At 38.6% G+C, this 17,147-nt stretch overlaps 1 protein-coding gene across 2 annotated transcripts in view; it reads right to left on the reverse strand.

Annotated features, from left to right (window-relative positions):
- The window catches only part of TEX36 (testis expressed 36), a 102,609-nt gene that overhangs the window by 62,872 nt on the left and 22,590 nt on the right, over nucleotides 1-17,147 (reverse strand). Inside the window, exon 4 of one of the 2 annotated variants that reach the window (XM_002821255.5) lies at nucleotides 10,853-12,883. The exons of the other annotated variant lie outside the window; for it this stretch is intronic. Within the exon in view, the coding sequence (XP_002821301.1) occupies nucleotides 12,587-12,883 (297 nt within the window). The 3' untranslated portion in view covers nucleotides 10,853-12,586. Of the gene's footprint in view, nucleotides 1-10,852; nucleotides 12,884-17,147 lie in introns of those variants that run through there. 2 annotated transcript variants of the gene reach the window in all.

Genomic DNA, 17,147 nt, shown 5'->3' on the forward strand with positions numbered 1-17,147 from the left:
AAACAAACAAAAAAACAACATGAGCATAAAACCAAGTCACAAAATGTTTGCACCATGCAATAAAGGCAAATAGACACAACAATACCCAAGGAAGCCAAGTGGGTGGAGAAAAATAACAAGCTATAGAAATAAGTAAAATCGTTATCAGGCAGAATCAAATATCACACCCACAAACAAAAGCCAAATAGAGACCTTAGAAGTTAAAATGTTGTTTGGTTACAAGAAAACCCTCAACAGATTGGCTAAATAGCAGAATGGATCGTTGAAGAGCCACTTAGTAAGCTGAAAGATGAAGTTCGGGAATTCTCCCAGAAACCAGTGCAAATAGATAAGTAGACAAAAAATATAAAGGAATGCTTGAGAGCTGAGGAAGATAGAGCCAGGTATTTAAGTAGCCATCTAAGACACATTCTCAAAGAAAATGGAGGAGAGAAAATAGTCAGGGACATAATTGAAAAAAAATTCTATAGCTAAGAGAAAACTGAAAATAAAAAAACAATACTGAAATACCCTACCTAATTCCCAAGTGTGCATATTATGTAAATGTCAGACATGATTAGCTCATTAAGAAGCTAGATATAATCTAATTTTATAGCTAGCAAAACACACACAAACACACACACACACAAAAAAAAAACTGTGAAATCTGAATAAGGCTTGTGGATTGTACCAATATCAATTTCCTGGTTATGATATTTATGGCACACAGAATTCTAAGATGACCTTCAATGAACCTCACTCTTGTATAATCCCCTGCCCTTGAGTGTGTCAGCACCCGTGAATATGATGCTGTATCAGTCCCATGATTATGTTATGTTACATGGCAAAAGGGATTTTTCAGATGAATTAAGGTCTCAATTCAACCTTAAAATATGAAGGTTATCCTGGTTGCGTCAAGCCCAATCAGGTGATCCCCTTAAAAAGGGCATCAAACTCTTTCTGGTGAAAGAGATTGCAACACATGAGAGGCATTCCACTCGAGGTTTTCCATTGCTGGGATTGGAGATGGAGGGGGCCATGTAGCAAGGAGCTGAGAAGGCGCCTGGCTAACAGCAAATGAGGAAGCAGGAAATCTCAGTCCTCCAACCACAAGGAACTGAATTGTGCCACAACCACACAAACACGAAAGAGAACCCCCAGCCTCTGATGAGAGTGCACCTCAATTTTAGCCTGTAAGACCTTGAGCAGAAGACCTCACCACGTGCACCCAGACTTCTGGCCTGCAGAGCTGTGTGTTAAATGGTGTTGTTATAAGCCACTAAATTTGTAGTCACTTGTTACACAGTAGTATAGTTTTAATATTTTCCCTCCAAAATTCATGTTAACACTTAATCTCCAATGTGACAGCATTGAGAGATGGGACCTTTTAGAGGTGATTGGGTTATAAGGGCTCTGTTCTTATGAATGGATTCATCCATTCGTGGATTCATGGTTAATAGGTTATCATGGAAGGGGAACAGGTGCCTTGATAATAAGAGAAAGAAAGACCTGAGACAGCACATTGGCATGCCCAACCCCCTCTCCATGGGCTATCCTATTCACCCTGGGGACTCTTCAGAGAGTCCTCACTAGCAAGAAGGCCCTCACCAGACGCAGCCACTTGGCTCTGGACTTCTCAGCCTCCATAACTGTAAGAAATAAATTTCTTTTCCTTATAAATTACACTTGTAGTTTGTAATTTTAAATTATCATTCCAGATATCCTATCCTAAGCAACAGAAAATGGACTAATATGCACAGCAATAGAAAATGAATATTCTATTTTACCAGAGTTATGCCAGATATTAGCATTGGAGAAAACTGGGTAAAAAATAGGCAGAATCTTTCTGTAGAATTTTTTTTGCAACTTTCTATGGCCCTATAATTATTCCCTCTAGAAAAAATTATGTAAAAGGGAGATTGTGTATTCTTGTCAAATACATGTAAAACAGTGACAGAAATTGACTATGTGTTAAGCCTCAAGAACATTTTAAAATTTTCAGTAAGCAGAAATCATACAAATCTTAATCACTGACCACAATGCAGAAATTAATTAATAAAATATTGACAATGAAAAATAATAATGAAAAAAATCAAATACACTTCAATAACTATTGAATTAAGAAAGAAAACAGACCAGGAGCAGAGGCTCACATCGATAATCCCAGTATTTGAGGAGGCCCGGGTGGGAGGATCACTTTAGCTCAGGAGTTTGAGACCATCTGGGCAACACGGTGAAACCCTGTCTCCACAAAAAATACAATATAGCCAGCCGTGGTGGTGTGCACCTGTAGTTCCAGCTACTTGGGAGGCTGAGGGGGGAGGACCACTTGAACCCCAGAGGTCAAGGTTGCAGTGAGACATGATTATGCCACTGCACACCAGCCTAGGCAACAGAGCGAGACCCTGTCTCAAGACCAACAAAACAAAGTAAAACAAAAAATAAAAAGAAAGAAAACAACTGCAAGCTATTTAAAAATGGACAATAACAAGAACACCATGATGTGTCTATGTATAGTGGCATTCTGAGGGAGTAGCCTTAACTACATTTACAAGAAAACAGGAAAGACTGGAAATAATTGAGTTACGTTTTCACCTTGAGAAGCCAGAAAAAGAAAATCAAAATAAGCTCAAGAAAGGAATTAGTAAACATGAAAGCATACATTAACGAGATCAAAAGCAAACAACAGCAACAAAAATGTAGAGTTGGTAAACAGAGCAAAGGCACGTAAACATTCAAAATGTCAAAGGACAGGATGTGACTTTAAGAGCCTTAAAAAAGAGAACTGTATTAAAACACCAACATTTTACAAATCCATGTAAAACAAATGGTTTCCTCTAAAAATAAAAATGATCAAAATTAGAAAAAGAAAAAAATGGAAGTACCATACAGACCAATCTCCATAAAAATAAATGGAAAAGACATGCCAAGATTTGCACCCGAAAACAGCCCCAGGTCCAGGAGCTTTCCTGGCAAATTCTATAGGTATTTGCAATTTATATAAGCGGTGTCAGAAGATAGAAAAGGAGAGAAAGCTGTCTTCAACTGAAAGCTAAAATAATAATTGCAGAAGTTTAAAAACTAAACGACTGCAAGTAAGATAATTGCATATCGAATTCTGAATGTATCAAAAGCATAATACCTCATAACAACTAGAGTTTGTCCCAAGAATGCTAGAATGGCTGAAGTTTAGAAAATCCATTGATACACCTTATTATATTAACAGATTAATGTAGAAAAACATAAGATTCTCTCAATAAAGACCAGAACATTATTTGCTATAATGTCACTCCAGACGTACAACCATAGCACAAACTCAGAATTATTTAATAAGCTCAAGCAAAGGAAGTCCTCAGCAAGACATGAAATCCTGAAGCCATTAAATAAAAATTTCATTCATTTTACTGTATTAAAATATGCAGGGCTTTTATATGATGTGTACCACAGCAAAGCAAGATGTTAACAGTAGGGTAAACTGTGGAGATAAGCGGGAGAGTGGGTATACAGGAACTCTGAACTTTCCAGTCAATTTTTCTGTAAACCTGAAACTGCTCTAAGAAATAAAGTTTATAAGCAAAGAGGAACAAAAAACAACAAATTAGATAAAACACTTGAAATACATTTGACACAGAGGAGGTTCCAAGATGGCCGAATAGGAATAGCTTCAGTCTGCAGCTCCCAACGTGAGTGATGCAGAAGACGGATGATTTCTACATTTCCAACTGAGTTACTGGGTTCATCTCACTGGGGCTTGTCAGACAGTGGGTGCAGCCCACAGAGCAGGGCGGAGCATTGCCTCACCCAGGAAGCACAAGGGGTCAGGGAATTCCCTTTCCTAGCAAAGGGAAGCCGTGACAGATGTTACCTGGAAAATCGGGACACTCCCACCGTAATACTGTGCTTTTCCAATGGCCTTAGCAAACAGCACACCAGGAGATTATATCCCGCGCCTGGCTCAGAGGGTCCCACGCCCACAGAGCCTCGGTCACTGCTAGCACAGCAGTCTGAGATCAAACTGCAAGGCAGCAGCGAGGCTGGGGGAGGGGCGTCTGCCATTGCTGAGGCTTGAGTAGGTAAACAAAGCATGGGGAAGCTCAAACTGAGTGCAGCCCACCACAGCTCAAGGAGGCCTGCCTGCCTCTGTAGACTTCACCTCTAGGGGCAGGGCATAGCCAAACAAAAGGCAGCAGAAACTTCTGCAGACTTAAACGTCCCTGTCTGACAGCTTTGAAGAGAGTAGTGGTTCTCCCAGCATGGAGTTTGAGATCTGAGAACAGACAGACTGCCTCCTCAAGTGGGTCTCTGACCCCTGAGTAGCCTCGCTGGGAGACACCTACCAGTAGGGGCTGACCGACATCTCATACAGCCGGGTGCCCCTCTGAGACGAAGCTTCGAGAGGAAGGATCAGGCAACAACATTTGTCGTTCTGCAATATTTGCTATTCTGCAGCCTCTGCTGGTGATACTGAGAAAACAAGGTCCTGAGTGGACCTCCAGCAAACTCCAACAGACCTGTAGCTGAGGGTCCTGACTGTTAGAAGGAAAACTAACAAATAGAAAGGACATCCACAACAAAACCCCATCTGTATGTCACCATCATCAAAGACCAAAGGTAGATAAAACCACAAAGATGGGGAGAAACCAGAGCAGAAAAACTGAAAATTCTAAAAATCAGAGTGCCTCTTCTCCTCCAAAGGAATGCAGCTCCTCGGCAGCAACAGAACAAAGCTGGACAGAGAATGACTTTGACGAGTTGGGAGAAGAAGGCTTCAGACGATCAGTAATAACAAACTTCTCCGAGCTAAAGGAGGATGTTCGAACCCATCGCAAAGAAGCTAAAAAACTTGAAAAAAGATTAGATGAATGGCTAACTAGATTTAATAAACAGAGTAGAGAAGTCCTTAAATGACCTGATGGAGCTGAAAACCATGGCACGAGAACTACATGACGTATGCACAAGCTTCAGTAGCTGATTCGATCAACTGGAAGAAAGGGTATCAGTGATTGAAGATCAAATGAATGAAATGAAGCAAGAATAGAAGTTTAGAGAAAAAGGAGTAAAAAGAAATAACAAAGCCTCCAAGAAATATGGGACTATGTGAAAAGAACAAATCTACGTTTGATTGGTGTACCTGAAGGAGACAGGGAGAATGGAACCAACTTGGAAAATACTCTTCAGGATATTATCCATGAGAACTTCCCCAACCTAGTGAGGCAGGCCAACATTCAAATTCAGGAAATACAGAGAATGCCACAAAGATACTCCTCAAGCAGAGCAACTCCAAGACACATAATTGTCAGATTCACCAAAGTTGAAATGAAGGAAAAAATGTTAAGGGCAGCCAGAGAGAAATGTCGGGTTACCCACAAAGGGAAGCCCATCAGACTAAAAGCAGATCTCTCGGCAGAAACTCTACAAGCCAGAAGACAGTGGGAGGCCAATATTAAACATTCTTAAAGAATTTTCAACACAGAATTTCACATCCAGCCAAACTAAGCTTCATAAGTGAAGGTGAAATAAAATCCTTTACAGACAAACAAATGCTGAGAGATTTTCTCACCACCAGGCCTGCCTTACAAGAGCTCCTGAAGGAAGCGCTAAACATGGAAAGGAACAACTGGCACCAACCACTGCAAAAACATGTCAAATTGTAAAGACCATCAATGCTAGGAAGAAACTGCATCAACTAATGAGCAAACATCAAACATCATAATGACAGGATCAAATTCACACATAACAATATTAACTTTAAATGTAAATGGGCTAAATGCTCCAATTAAAAGACACAGACTGGCAAATTGGATAAAGAGTCAAGACCCATCAGTGTGCTGTATTCAGGAGACACATCTCAAGTGCAAAGACACACATAGGCTCAAAATAAAGGGATGAAGGAAGATCTGCCAAGCAAATGGAAAACAAAAAAGAAGCAGGGGTTGCAATCCTAGTCTCTGATAAAACAGACTTTAAACCAACAAAGATCAAAAGAGACAAAGAAGGCCATTACATAATGGTAAAGGGACCAATTTATCAAGAAGAGCTAATTATCCTAAATATATATGCACCCAATACAGGAGCACCCAGATTTATAAAGCAAGCCCTTAGAGACCTTCAAAAAGACTTAGACTCCCACACAATAATAAGGGAGATTTTAACACCCCACTGTCAACATTGGACAGATCCACGAGACAGAAAGTTAACAAGGATATCCAGGAATTGAAATCAGCTCTGCACCAAGCAGACCTAATAGACATCTACAGAACTCTCCACCCCAATTCAACAGAATATGCATTCTTCTCAGCACCACATCACACTTATTCCAAAACTGACCACATAGTTGGAAGTAAAGCACTCCTCAGCAAATGTAAAAGAACAGAAATTATAACAAACTGTCTCTCAGACCACAGTGCAATCAAACTAGAACTCAGCATTAAGAAACTCACTCAAAACTGCTCAACTACATGGAAACTGAACAACCTGCTCCTGAATGACTACTGGGTACATAATGAAATGAAGGCAGAAATAAAGATGTTCTTTGAAACCAATGAGAACAAAGACACATCGTACCAGAATCTCTGGGACACATTTAAAGCAGTGTGTAGAGGGAAATTTATAGCACTAAATGCCCACAAGAGAAAGCAGGAAAGATCTAAAATCCATACCCTAACATCACAATTAAAAGAACTAGAGAAGCAAGAGCAAACACATTAAAAAACTAGCAGAAGGGGCAAGAAATAACTAAGATCAGAGCAGAACTGAAGGAGATAGAGACATAAAAAAACCCTTCAAAAAATCAGTGAATCCAGGAGCTGGCTTTTTGAAAAGATCAACAAAATTGATAGACCACTAGCAAGATTAATAAAGAAGAAAAGAGAGAAGAATCAAATAGACGCAATAAAAAATGATCAAGGGGATATCACCACCGATCCCACAGATATACAAACTGCCATCAGAGAATACTATAAACACCTCTACGCAAATAAACTAGAAAATCTAGAAGAAATGGATAAACTCCTGGACACATACACCCTCCCAAGACTAAACCAAGAAGAAGTTGAATCCTTGAATAGATCAATAACAGGTTCTGAAATTGAGGCAATAATTAATAGCTTACCAACCAAAAAAAGTCCAGGACCAGATGGATTCACAGCTGAATTCTACCAGAGGTACAAGGAGGAGCTGATACCATTCCTTCTGAAACTATTCCAATCAATAGAAAAATAGGGAATCCTCCCTAAATCATTTTATGAGGCCAACATCATAATAATACCAAAGACTGGCAGAGACACAACAAAAAAAGAGAATTTTAGACCAATATCCCTGATGAACATTCATGCAAAAATCCTCAATAAAATGCTGGCAAACCTAAACCAGCAGCACATCAAAAAGCTTATCCACCATGATCAAGTTGGCTTCATCCCTGGGATGCAAGGCTGGTTCAACATATGCAAATCAATAAACGTAATCCATCATATAAACAGAACCAAAGACAAAAACCACATGATTATCTCAATAGATGCAGAAAAGGCCTTCAACAAAATTCAACAGCCCTTCATGCTAAAAACTCTCAATAAACTAGGTACTGATGGGACAAATCTCAAAATAATAAGAGCTATTTATGACAAACCCACAGCCAATATCATACTGAAAGGGCAAAAACTGGAAGCATTCCCTTTGAAAACTGGCACAAGACAGGGATGCCCTCTCTCACCACTTCTATTCAACATAGTATTGGAAGTTCTGGCCAGGGCAATCAGGCAGAAGAAAGACATAAAACGTATTCAGTTAGGAAAAGAGGAAGTCAAATTGTCCCTGTTTGCAGATAACATGATTTTATATTTAGAAAACCCCATCATCTCAGCCCCAAATCTCCTTAAGCTGATAAGTAACTTCAGCAAAATCTCAGGATACAAAATCAATGTGCAAAAATCACAAGTGTTCCTATACACCAGTAACAGACAAACAGTGAGCCAAATCATGAGTGAACTCCCGTTCACAATTGCTTCAAAGAGAATACCTAGGAATCCAACTTACAAGGTATTTGTGAAGGAACTCTTCAAGGAGAACTACAAACCACTGCTCAATGAAATAAAAGAGGGCACAAACAAATGGAAGAACATTCCATGCTCATGGATAGGAAGAATCAATATTGTGAAAATTGCCGATTCCTCAGGGATCTAGAACTAGAAATTCCATTCGACCCAGCCATCCCATTACTGGGTATATACCCAAAGGACTATAAATCATGCTGCTATAAAGACACATGCACACGTATGTTTATTGCGGCATTATTCACAATAGCAAAGACTTGGAACCAACCCAAATGTCCAACAATGATAGACTGGATTAAGAAAATGTGGCACATATACACCATGGAATACTATGCAGCCATAAAAAATGATGAGTTCACGTCCTTTGTAGGGACATGGATGAAATTAGAAATCATCATTCTCAGTAAACTATCACAAGAACAAAAAACCAAACACCGCATATTCTCACTCATAGGTGGGAATTGAACAATGAGAACACATGGACACAGGAAGGGGAACATCACACTCTGGGGACTGTTGTGGGGTGGGGGGAGGGGGGAGGGATAGCATTGGGAGATATACCTAATGCTAGATGACGAGTTGGTGGGAGCAGCGCACCAGCATGGCACATGTATACATATGTAACTTACCTGCACATTGCGCACATGTACCATAAAACCTAAAGTATAATAATAATAATAATGATAATAAAAGAAAAAAAAAAATAAAAAAAAAAAAAAAAAAAGAAAAAAAAGAAAATTGCCATACTGCCCAAGGTAATTTATAGATTCAATGCCATCCCCATCAAGCTAACAATGACTTTCTTCACGAAATTGGAGAAAAACTACTTTAAAGTTCATATGGAACCAAAAAAGAGCCCACATTGCCAAGACAATCCTAAGCCAAAAGAAAAAAGCTGGAGGCATCACGTTACCTGACTTCGAACTATACTACAAGTAACCAAAACAGCATGGTACTGGTACCAAAACAGAGATATAGACCAATGGAACAGAATAGAGCCCTCGGAAATAATACACATCTACAACCATCTGATCTTTGACAAACCTGACAAAAACAAGAAATGGGGAAAGGATTCCCTATTTAATAAATGGTGATAGGAAAACTGGCTAGCCATATGTAGAAAGCTGAAAATGGATCCCTTCCTTACACCTTGTACAAAAATTAATTCAAGATGGATTAAAGACTTAAATATTAGACCTAAAACCATAAAAACCCTAGAAGAAAACCTAGACAATACCGTTCAGGCCATAGGCATTGGCAAGGACTTCATGACTAAAACACCAAAAGCAATGGCAACAAAAGCCAAAATTGACAAATGGGATCTAATCAAACTAAAGAGCTTCTGCACAACAAAAGAAACTACGATCAGAGTGAACAGGCAACCTACAGAATGGGAGAAAATTTTTACAATCTACCCATCTGACAAAGGGCTAATACCCAGATTCTACAATGAGCTTAAACAAATTTACAAGAAAAAATCAAACAATCCCATCAAAAAGTGGGCAAAGGATATGAACAGACACTTCTCAAAGGAAGACATTTATGCAGCCAACAGACACATGAAAAAATGCTCATCATCACTGGCCATCAGAGAAATGCAAATGAAAACCACAATGAGATACCATCTCACACCAGTTAGAATGGCGATCATTAAAAAGTCAGGAAACAACAGGTGCTGGAGAGGATGTGGAGAAATAGGAACACTTTTACACTGTTAGTGGGACTGTAAACTAGGTCAACCATTGTGGAAGACAGTGTGGTGATTCCTCAAGGGTGTAGAACTAGAAATACCATTTGACCCAGCCATCCCGTTACTGGGCATATACTCAAAGGATTATAAATCACGCTGCTATAAAGACACATGCACACGTATGTTTATTGTGGCACTATTCACAATAGCAAAGACTTGGAACCAACCCAGATATCCATCAATGACAGACTGGATTAAGAAAATGTGACACATATACACCATGGAATACTATGCAGCCATAAAAAAGGATGAGTTCACGTCCTTTGTAGGGACATGGATGGAGCCAGAAACCATCATTCTCAGCAAACTATCACAAGGACAGAAAACCAAACACCGCATGTTCTCACTCATAGGTGGGAATTGAACAATGAGAACACCTGAACACAGGGTGGGGAACGTCACACGCCAGGGCCTGTCATGGGGTGGGGGGAGGAGATATAGCTAATATAAATGACGAGTTAACGGGTGCAGCACACCAACATGGCACATGCATACATATGTAACAAACCTGCATGTTGCGCACATGTACCCTAGAACTTAAAGTATAACAGTAATAATAAAAATTTTTTAAAAAAAGAAATATATTTGACACAAAGGCTTAACACCTTAATATAAAAAGAAATCAGGATCAAGCATGGTGGCTTATGCCTCTAATCCCAGCACAGGAGGACTGCTTGAGGCCAGGAGTTCAAGACCAGCCTGGGCAACATAGCTAGAGCCCATCTTTACAAAAAAAATTTAAAAATTAGTTGAGTGTGGTGTCATGCTCCTGTAGTTCTCACTGCATGGGAGAATCACTTGAGACTAAGAGTTTGAGGCCGCAGTGAGCTATGATGGCACCACTGCCCTCCAGCCTGGGCAACAGAGCTAGATCCTGTCTCTTAAAAAGAAAAGAAAAAGAAAATGAGGATATATACTCTCTGTAATAATATTCCAATTGTACCGGAGGCCCTATCCAGTGCAATAAGATGGGAAAAATATAAATGTTGGAAATGACATAAAAGAATTATCACTTTTATGAATGACATAATTTTCCATTTAGAAAAATCCAGAAGAGAATCAACTGAAACATTATTAGAACTTTCTTTTTATTTTATAGAATATTTATTTATTTATTATTAGAAGTTTAGCCGGGTTACCAAGTAGAAGATTCATATATAGAAATCAATAGCTTTCTTATGCATCTGCCAAAATCAATCTAAAAGTGCAATTAAAACATTCAAAATAGCCATAGAATATCAAAATAGCCAGTAGAATATCAAAATATACAGGAATAAACATGGAAAAGAAACACATCAGACCCATGTGAGGAAAATTATAAACTTTACTGAAGGACATAAAGTAAATTCAAACAAAGGGGAAGATACAGTATAAAGGTGTTGGTTTTCCCATAAATTAAAAGCTAAATTTGGGGAAATGCCTATCACATTGGCAATGTTATTTTTGTTGTTGTTTGTTTGTTTACCTTACAAGCTTATTCTAAAATTCATGTACAGGAAAAAATTCAAGATAAACAAGAAAATGGTGGTATGGAATGATGGGGACATTGTCAGTCTATAGAAAGGAAATAGAGGAGGCCACTGCATGGGAAAAGATACTCAACTTCACTAATAAATAGAGAAATGCAAAATAAGAAAATAACAAGGTACCCTTTTTCCCCTTAAATATCCTTAAATATTTAAATGATAATGTGAGAGGGGATAAAACAGAAATTCACAGATACTGTTGGTAGGAGTTCAATTGGTCCAGTCTTTTTCAAAGTCAATGCATTATTTCTCAACACTTTGTGCATTACGGTCAACCAAGCACTAACAAAGCAACTTTTCAGAGTCTATCTGCTCCAGAGGTGCAGGGAAACATGTATCCAGAGAGGCTGATCAAGCATGTTCATGTACCACTGTGTCTAACAGCAAAAACACTAGAAATGATTCAAATGTCTATTAAGATAATTATTTAAAACAGAGTGAATTTGTATTTGAGAATATAGGCAGCAATTTTTTAAAAAATCAGTCTATTCTTATAACTCTGCAAGAATTCTAAGACACATTATTAAGTATCAAAAGAAAGCTATAGAATGCCAGGCGCGGTGGCTCATGCCTGTAATCCCAGCACTTTGGGAGGCCGAGGTGGGAGGGTCACTTGGGGCCAGGAATTCAAGACCAGCCTGGCCACGAAGGTGAGACTTCATCTCTACTAAAAATACAAAAGTTAGCCAGTGTGGTGGTGCACACCTGTAATCCCAGCTACTGGGAAGGCTGAGGCAGGAGAATCGCTTGAACCCAGAAGGCAGAGGTTGCAATGAGTCGAGATAGTGCCACTGCACTCCAGCCTGGGAGACAGAGACTGTCTCAAAACAAAACAAAACAAAAGTTGTAGAATATTTTGCACTGTGTAACATAGTAATGTTGAAAATTTAATGTGTTATGCACATGTATATGATTGTAAATGCAGATTAAAAACAAGTAGTTAACTTACTTCTGAGGACATACAGGATTGGAGATGTGGTGAAATCAAGGAGGACTTTTGTTTCCTCTGTATGGTTTGAAATTTCAGAATGAAAATGTGACCGTATATTAAGGATGTACTTTTCAAAACTCCCCAAAAGTAAATGTGGCCATCTGAAAAGTTTATTTACACATGCGTATGTCATCACATATTCATTTCACAAAGATTTGAATGTTTTTTGACATTATAAAAATCATAAAAGTACTTTAAAAATTAAATAGTAGTGCTGGATCAGAAAACATACTTTTAGGATGTCTGATGAAATACCAGTATTACAAAATTCATCAAAAATCTTCTGGGAGGATTAGGACTCCAGTGAAGAAACAACCTTTTTGTCAACAGTGAACCTTACTTTGGGCTTCTTTTTCAAAACCTCTGTATAGCTTCGCTCAGGAAGAAATGTAAAAGTGTTCCATATCTCTTTATAGCATCGTGGAAAGCGTCTGAAGCTTGAGACCACCACGGCTTCTTTATACACGTATGATATTTGGTTATTTGAAAAACCATCAAGACAAGATGGAACATAGTCACATGCCCAGAGATTAAAATTTCTTGAAATGTGTTGCCTCTTATCTGGAGAGATCTTCTTACGTCCCAGGCCCTGGAGAGAAAAATTACAAGATTAGAAGGAAAATATTCAAGGTCACATAGTTCTTTTTTTTTTCGAGACAGAGTCTTGCTCTGTCGCCCAGGCTGGAGTTAAGTGGCACGATCTCAGCTCACTGCAGCCTCTGCCTCCCAGGTTCAAGCAATTCTCATGCCTTAGCCTCCTCAGTAGCTGGAACTACAGGTGGACACCACCACGCCTGGCTAAGTTTTTGTATTTTTAGTAGAGACGGGGTTTTGCCATGTTGCCCAGGTTGGTCTTGAACTCCTAAGCTCAGGCAATCTGTCTGCCTCAGCCTCCCAAAGCGCTAGGATTACAGGCGTGAGCCACCGTGCCCAGCCTCAGTCACATAGTTCTGAGGTCTTTCTTAAAATCAGTTACTTGACATGTATATGTTTAAATAAACACTATGACAACTGTCTCAATGTCTCCTTTACCAACCTGTTGAAGGTTATGAATTGACACTCACAAAACCCTGGCAGGGTTCTGTTATTGTCCTCACAGTCTTCTGGTGCCACCAAGGTGCCTGGGCTTTTAGAGACATGGAAGGCAGAACCAGAGAGAATCCAGCCAGAAACAGACTGTTAGCCAGCCTCAATCCTAGGGACCCAGGTAGGTTCCCTTCACTCCCAACACCCCCGACCCTCCCTGCTCCCCAGCACTGAGCTGTCCCCCAGCACTCAGTGGGACCAACGATCACCCTTTCTCTGAAAAGTCTGAGGAGGCTGAATTCTTTCCCAACCCTAAGGGCTCCCTGAAGGACCCAGCACCTTTGGGTCCTGGCCCACAGGCTTCCTCATTCACTCTCAGCACCTTACGTGTGAACCTGATAATTACTGTGTACTCAAAATTGTACATTCTGTTTGCTCACAACTAGATGAAAACTAAGAAAGAAAACACTATACTGACATGAGTGACTGAGAGGAAATGGACATTACATTACATAGACTTCACATCAGTAAAGTGAGGTTTCTGTGATGAAGGGTCTGTGTCAGATTCGCAGCAGGAGACGCAGGCCACATTCCAATTAGAGTAATTTGAGGACAGTCTATAAAGGGACTGTCTACATACATGTGGGTATGTGTAGGGACACCCCAAGGGGCTGTGCAATGGCTCCAGGACCGAGGGGACTGGGGAGGAATGTACTCCACATAGATCAGCCCCAGGAACCAGAGTAGGGAGAAGAGGAGAGTGGCACTGGAGGGACAAGTGTATGACATGGGGCACAATGTCCAAGTCAGCTTCTAAAGAATGACTTGAGGATACTCCAGCAAACTGAAAAACAAGTAAAAGAAAGGCATGATGAAAATAGGGGAAAGAGCTTCAAGGAAAGTAGCGAGTAAAATTTATGATGAAGTCTAAATGCTTGCTAATAATGTGACTACGAAATGTACTGAATTGTGCAAATTCACAAAATGGAAAGGAGGGAGGGAAACAGAAAGAAAAGAATCTGCAACTGAAATTCCGGGATTTCAACTTGATTAGGGAAATCAGGGCCACATCTTTGAGCTCCCGGCTGAAGTCCAGGAATGGCACCTACAGGACTTGGGGGAATACAACCTGGCCACCAACACAGCAGCCCTGGAACAGGAAGTAAGTGAGATAAAGCATTCTGGAAGACTTACCTTATTCTTGGGGAAAAGCTATAGTTATTAATTTTTATACATAGAGTAATATAGTGTTAATGTAATTATTAAATATTTATACTTGAGGGCAACTACTCATAGAATATCAATAGAAGTCAGAGTGAGCAAATAAATTCAATCAATCCAGCAAAGTCAGGAGAGGAAGAAAAAAAGAAAAATATAAGCATAATAAATAGGAAACATGAAAGTGAGATGGCAGAAATAAAACCAAAAGCATAAATTGTCATAATAATGTGAATGGTCTAAATTCTCACATAAAGAAATAGATTCTTCGATTTTTTTTAAAACTCTGCTGCATTCTATTTATAATAGAAGACAAACGCAAAGCAAAATGACTACAAATTATGGAGACGAAGGAATGGGCCATAACATAAAGAACAAACATTAGCAAAAAGAGAGTAATAGTGACAATGCTAGTATCATAATGTAGATAGAATTTATGGCTAAAGGCATTAACGCATATAAAGAGAAACACTTCATATTGATAAATGACAAAAGCCACCGTGAAAATAAAACAACAAAAATTTTTGATGCAGAAAGATACGGTATTAAACTAGATAAGGCAAAAAAACTTTAGAAACTCAAGAATAATCTTAGAAGCAGAAACTGACAGATCAATACAAAAATTAAGACAAGGATATGAAAGATTTAAATAATTCACAGTCCTAAATTAATAAATATAAAGAACTTTGTAACCAACAGGGGGGAATATATGTTATTTGTAAACAGCCACAGCACACTTGTTAATCACACACAAGACAACAAAGATAATCTCATAATTCAAAAAGTGAGAATCTTAGATTATACTCTTTGAAATTTACCATAACCCATAAAACTAGATATTAGCAATGAATAGATTATTTCTAAAATTTTTAACCATATAGATAATTCAAAACATTCTTCCGGTTTTTTTAGGAAAGGGAAAAATTAAAAATCAAATCATAGGCTATTTGAAAGCAAATAATAATGAGACCTTAATTGGAAAAACCTTTGGGATGTAGTCAAACCAATAATCTAAAGACTACTTATAGTTTTAATAAATTATTAACAAAAACAATTGCAAGTATGTGAACTAAACATTCAACTGAAAAAAAAATTTAAAGGAACCACAAAATAAGACTATTTTGAGAGATGTTATACTGTACATTTGAAATGAATTAGATAAATTTTAGGCAAATACGTATCAGCAAAATCTACCCAAGAAGAGATAGAAAGTTTGAATAGATTAATAATCAAGAAAGAAAGAAAAAGTAATAAAAAAAACTTACTCTAAAAAATATACCAAACCCAAGTTATTTCATAGGCAAATTCTGTCTAACCTCCATTAAACTGAAAATCCAAATGTTGTATAAGCTATTCCAGAACATATAGAAAGTTGGAAAGCTTCCAAGGCTTTCTAGAAGACTATCATAACCTTGGCAAAATACAAGTGGTATAATCCTGTTTATATCATTAACAAATATACATTTATGTGTGTACATTTGCCTGTGAATTGGAAAAATTCTCAAATTTTACCCACAAAACCATTACTAGCAGTGAATCATCAAGGCCAGATTGTGAGGAAGGAAAATAAGGGTGTGAATTTATTTTTAATTTTATACAATTCTGTATTATTTCAGTTTTTTAAAGGACATATGTTGCTTTGGTTATTTAAAAAACAATATCAAGCACTCCATTTACAGAGGCAGGCAAAGTGGGTATTCTGGTTCTGTTTTCAACATTCTGCCAGAAGAAAACCAGATTTTTGGGGTTAAGGCACTTCTATTTAGTTAAGACATTGTAGTCTAGAAGAAAGAGGGATTTGGGGAAAATTGTTTAACTTTACTGGATCTCAATTTGCTCATCTCTAAATTGAGATGATAAGTGTAATTAGCCTGTAGGATTGTTGTGAGGATAGAATGCAATAATATGAGATGTTGGTATATGGCAGATGCTTTATAAATGGTGGGCCATTAATAACATCTTCATTATCATGGCCTTTCAGGTTCCATGAGGATTTGCAGATATCACTTGATACAGCTTTCTACCTAATAGGTTTCCCTGTGCTGTGCAGTCTGGTAGCCCCTAGCCACATGTAGCCGTTGGGCACTTTAAATGTGAGTTGTCTACGTTGAGATGTTACACAAGTGTAAAACACAAACTGTATTTTAAAGACTTGGTTTGGAAGGAAGAACGTAAAGTATCCCGTTAATTTTTTATATTGATTACATGTTGAATGGACAATTTGGAGAATTATTGAGCTAAATAAATTATTTTTGTTTGCTTGAGATAGGATCTCACTCTGACACCCAGGCTGGAGTGCAGTGTTCGTGATCATAGCTCACTACAGCCTTGAACTCCTGGGCTCAAGTGAACCTCCCGCCTCAATCTTCTGAGTAGCTGGGATAACAGGCATGCACCACCACACCTGGCTAATTTTTTAATGTTTTGTAGACACGGGGTCTTACTATGTAGCCCAGTCTGGTCTCAAGCTCCTGACCTCAAGTGATCCTCCCACCTCAGCCTCCCAAAGTGCTGGGATTTCAGGGGTGAGCCACTGCTCACAATAAAATATATTATTAAAGTAAATTTCACCTGTTTCTTTGTACTTAATGTAACCACTAAAACATTTA

This window comes from Pongo abelii, chromosome 8 (genome assembly GCF_028885655.2).
Source record: "Pongo abelii isolate AG06213 chromosome 8, NHGRI_mPonAbe1-v2.0_pri, whole genome shotgun sequence".
NCBI classification, from domain to species: Eukaryota; Metazoa; Chordata; class Mammalia; order Primates; family Hominidae; genus Pongo; species Pongo abelii.